Consider the following 4,991-nt stretch of genomic DNA (forward strand, 5'->3'; position numbering starts at 1 on the left):
TTTTTAAAAAAGGTCAAAAAATCCAAACAGCTCTTTTGAATATATTTATATATATATATTATATTTGTTTTGTTCTGAAAAATAAATCCTTCCGAAAAATCCAACTATTTTTTCATTTTTTAATAATATTTTAATCAATATTGAAATTAAGTTATTTTTAAAATAATAATACTATTTATTTTCAATAATATTTATTGTAAATTTTTAAACAAAACTAGAAAGATATTTAATTAATATAAAATAAAAAAAGATGAATAAGTGGACAATGAGTGTATTAATAGCGAAAAAATGTTAATATAATAATTATGTTGCTCGCGGACTCCATGCGTTTTGAAGAGATGCAAGGTTAATAACATAAATTAATGACTACTGATGCAGATGCTCTTAGGGATGACAATGAGACGTGGCGAGGGCGGGGGCGGGGGCGGGGGCGGGGGTGGGTTTGCCATCCCCATCCTCGTCCTCGAATTCCATCCCCACCCCCATACCCGTTTTTTCGGGTTCGGGAAATCTCCAAACCCGAAACTTCGGATATCAACTTCCCATCTCCGCCCCATCACCGTTTCAAAAAGATTAATATGTCTAGACGATGATGGATTCAGAGATTTTTTCAAGCCAAAACGTATTATTATATATTACTATTAGTGATAATATTAATATTAATAATATTATTAATATTTTTAAAAATAATAATATTATTATATTATTGATACTAATAATATTATTATTTTATTATTGATATTATTTTCAAAGAGGGTTCAAAGACGAGGATAGTAATCTCATACCCGCTCCGAACTACATTGGAGATTTAAAAAAATTTCCGAACTCGAACCCAAACCCGAAAAAATTGGGGATCCCCATCTCCATTTCGAGTTTTTCCCGTGGTGCTTCAAACCCGTGGAGAAAATTGACGTCCCTAATTATACTAATCGATTAAGAAGTCTTTGATCTTATTTCTAATGTATACTTTCTCATGGTTTGCTTGGTTTTACGTGTATGACAAATATTTAAATTTTAGAAAAATTTGAGAATCCAAATCGATGGAAAGAGGGGCCATTCGCAGATGGCAAAAACGCACGGGTCGTATTTTGTGAGAAGGATATTTATTTGAAGAATCCATGAAAAAGTATTACTTTTTATGCTAAGAGTATTACTTTTTATTGTGAATATGAGTATGATTGACCCGTGTCGTGAGACGGTCTCATAGATTGTGATCCATGAGACGGGCTCACATTAGAACTACTCTTCGCATATTACAAAGTCAACTCAAGACTTAAGAATTATTGGTTGTAATTTCCAGGTCTTTTATAAAATGATATTTGAATTATTTAAATATTAAAACCAGCTACGACCGGATGTCGCCTCTTTCCCACTACTTTCTGTCAAATTTCTCGCATGCGCGTTGGATTGTGGGTCTTTGAAAATTTGATCAAAGAACTGGTCATTCAAGCCTTCAACGGTGAATCCCGAAGTGTCGAAGTCTCCATCTTTTTATCACACCAATCGTATTGCAAGAACTGCAAACACCATCTTAACAAAAGCGGTCGAGATTTTGTATTCAGCTATCCATTTCATGGAAAGTGATTTTAGTGGTAAATATTTCGTTTTTATTCGTTCTTTGTACCCACTTTTAGTAAATACATAAAAAGGGGTTTCTTTAAATGGTTCAGATGTTGGAACCCATGATTTGAGGTTAAGAATACAAGGAATAAACAGTTTTGGAGATTTGGGATAAGTTTAGTTAAGATTATGACGAGTGCTTTAAGGAGAATTTTTCCTGGTTCATCAACAAAAAGTGAGGATCATGATGATGAGTATAGTGCGGAATACTCCTTTGCCATGGAGTACAGTGGCCCTCCAATCAGCCATGAAATTCCCCACGTAATTCCAGTCGATATTCATCAGATTCCGACTGCTTCAATGGCTGATAGGGCTGTGATATTTAGTAATTTGTCCTTGCCAGTAATTCAACCAATTGTTAAAAGTGGGAAGAAACTATCACATGAGTTGAAATCGGGCCTTGAAGTTATCGAATCCGATGGCTCGGTGTTAGTTACTAGTGAAATCTTTAGTTCCGATGAAGTTTATAGGAGAAAATTGGAGGATGGTTCTTGTAGAGAAGGTGCATTAGGTGTTAGTCCAACCACACGCAATGTGTTGAATAGAGATCCTAGCACGAGTACTTCGGGTACTACAGGAATTTTGGATGGTCACGATGATTCAAATATGTTTTCGGGAGATTCTGATGTTGAAGACTTATATGATGATTGTTGGGCCGGTATATCACATGAGAAGTGTTTGGGCCCTGCCGCTCCTGATTCAAGGAGATTGACATCGAGGTCACAAGAACTTTCATCAGAACTTGAATCTTGTGAAGGCGAGGAAGATTGTGTGGGTGAAGCCTCTGGCCAATTGAATAGGACTGCGGTAGTTACTTTTCGTGATTTGCCATCTAGTGATGTTGTGTCTGAAGAGAGCGATTATGACGAATTTATGAAGTTCCCAGAGAAGCCAGTGATATCAGATGATGGGTTGAAAGGGTTGTGTCATCATTGTCATAAAAGGAATCGTTTTGCAGAGAAAGAAGTTTGCATTGTTTGTGGCTCAAAGTATTGTAGCAAGTGTGTGCTTAGAGCAATGGGATCTATGCCAGAGGGAAGAAAATGCATATCTTGTATCGGTTATCGTATAGACGAGTCAAAACGCAATTCACTAGGGAAATGCTCAAGAATGCTAAAAAGCATTCTAACAAATGATGCTATTAAGCAAATTATGAGTTCTGAGATATCATGTGAGGCAAATCAGCTTCCACCACATCTTATTTGTGTAAATGAAAAGCCTCTATGTACCGAAGAGTTGGTTCTGTTGCAAAACTGCCTGAATCCTCCAAAGAATCTTATACCAGGAAAATATTGGTATGATAGAGTGTCTGGATTCTGGGGAAAGGTGAGTACTAATCTTATTCTTCTTAAACACAATCTGATATTTATATCCTGTTTTTAGTGTGAGTATTTAAAGTTTCAATTCAATCAAAAAGGAAGGAGAGCAACCGTGCCAGATCATCAGTGCTGAACTGGAGGTTGGTTATCAAATTAGGAGAACTGCTAGCAACGGGAATACAAATGTGCTGATAAATAATCGGGAGGTCACTAAAGCAGAAACCTGGATGTTGAAGGTGGTTGTGCTTAAAATTCTTGTTTATATACTTGTGAACTTGAATATAATGAAGAAACTAAGATTCTAGAATGTTTGCAGGCTGCTGGAATTAGATGTGACGTGAACACTCACTTTTGGGTTTCACCAGATGGGTTGTGTCAGCTCGAAGGCATGAACAATATGGTGGGAAATTTATGGGAGAAGGTACACTGGAATGTTTGGTCATAAATGCTCTGTTTCTTTATTTTACCGTCCATCTGATCCATCTTAACCCATGTCAATTAATATGTTGCAAAATTTTCTCTTTCAGAAAAGAGTTAAGATCGTATGTTCGGCTCTCTCTTTGCCATTTCCTTCAGATTCTTCAAAACCTGGTGGTAGTGGTGTAGATAAAGAAACAGATAAAGTGAACTCGAAGAACTTGGAACACATACGGATGAATAAACTTCTACTTGTTGGTTGTTATCAATCGGGAACGAGTACCATATTCAAACAAGTATGTATCTGTTTCTTGAGTTTAGAATTTATTGTTTAATACAAGTATGTATATGTTTCTTGACTTTAGACTTTATCGTTCTATGAGAGGTGAAAAAACCATTACTGATAATCTTGACTTTGTTTAGGATTCTGTGCAGTTCATTAATCTTCAACCAATAATGAACAACAAATGATTGAGCATGCTTGCTTATTTGTTTCTCCAGGCAAAAATTGTGTATAAAGTGCATTTCTCAGAAGATGAGAAGCTAGATATGAAGTTTGTGATCCAGAGAAACTTGTACCGTTATTTATCTATTCTGCTTGAGGGCAATGAAATTTTCGAAGAAGAATATTCAATCCAAACCAAGATTAATGATCCTGGTCCTTCGGGTATGTGAAAATATACTCCATTCATGCATTGCCGTTGTTCATTTATTTAATTAATTGTTGTGTGCCTCTAATAGTTTCTGTTGTCCTTTATGGCTGCTTGTATGACACATTAATTGATATGCGGTGTCTGAGTTTTTGTACGATTTATTAAAATATATGACTTGCACCATTGTCGTTTGCTTTTTTTTTTTTGGAATCAATGGTAAATGTTTGTTTCCAGTTGGTATTAATTAAATTTTTTTAAACAGTGATGGTTATTTTTAGCTTCAGTTACTGATAATAATTTAACTGTGACAGAGATCTCGGACCAGGTTGTTGAAAAAAACATTTATTCACTTAGTCCGAAACTGAAGGCATTTGCAAGTTGGCTACTCAAAGTTATGATGTCAGGCAACTTGGAGGCTATATTCCCAGCTTCTACTCGAGAGTATTCTCCCTTAGTTGCGGAGTTGTGGAAGGATAAAGCATTTCAAGCAACTTATAGGCGAAAAAATGAACTTCATATGCTTCCCGCAGTTGCTAATTATTTCATAGATCGGGTAAATTTAACTACTAGAACTTTTGCTATGAGGTGGTGTTACTTGCATACATTCAATTTTTAAGAACCTTTTTTCTTTTCCTTAAAAAAAGGCTGTGCAATATTCACAAGTTGACTACGAGCCTTCCGAAATGGATATCTTGCTTGCGGAAGGCATCACTGCTTCGAACGGGGTTGCGTCTATGGAATTTTCGTTTCCAAAGTCGTCTCAGGATGGGTACATGGAAACATTAGATCAGAATGATCCCTCCACGAGGCCAGTTCTCTAATCTTGAACTGTTAGTTCTTACCTTAAAAGGAATTTGTCTGAGAGTAAATATCCTTGCTACTATTCTGTGTGACCTGCATATATGGCATGACATCTGGTTTGTTGTAAATTTAAGATATTTGACCAGCACATCACTGAAATCCATGGTTTCTGATAACGCGT

General features: G+C 36.0%; 1 protein-coding gene across 1 annotated transcript; it reads left to right on the forward strand.

Annotated features, from left to right (window-relative positions):
• The first annotated feature begins 1,354 nt into the window (after nucleotides 1–1,354).
• On the forward strand, nucleotides 1,355–4,985 carry LOC140821062 (extra-large guanine nucleotide-binding protein 1-like). Its single transcript, XM_073181473.1, has 7 exons — nucleotides 1,355–2,946; nucleotides 3,038–3,175; nucleotides 3,256–3,360; nucleotides 3,467–3,652; nucleotides 3,858–4,023; nucleotides 4,321–4,562; nucleotides 4,654–4,985. Exons 1-7 carry the CDS (start codon nucleotides 1,750–1,752, stop codon nucleotides 4,828–4,830), a joined length of 2,211 nt encoding a protein of 736 aa, XP_073037574.1. The 5' UTR covers nucleotides 1,355–1,749; the 3' UTR covers nucleotides 4,831–4,985.
• Nucleotides 4,986–4,991: the final 6 nt, after the last annotated feature.

This window comes from Primulina eburnea, unplaced genomic scaffold (assembly GCF_022965805.1).
Source record: "Primulina eburnea isolate SZY01 unplaced genomic scaffold, ASM2296580v1 ctg3_ERROPOS2889059, whole genome shotgun sequence".
NCBI lineage: Eukaryota > Viridiplantae > Streptophyta > Magnoliopsida > Lamiales > Gesneriaceae > Primulina > Primulina eburnea.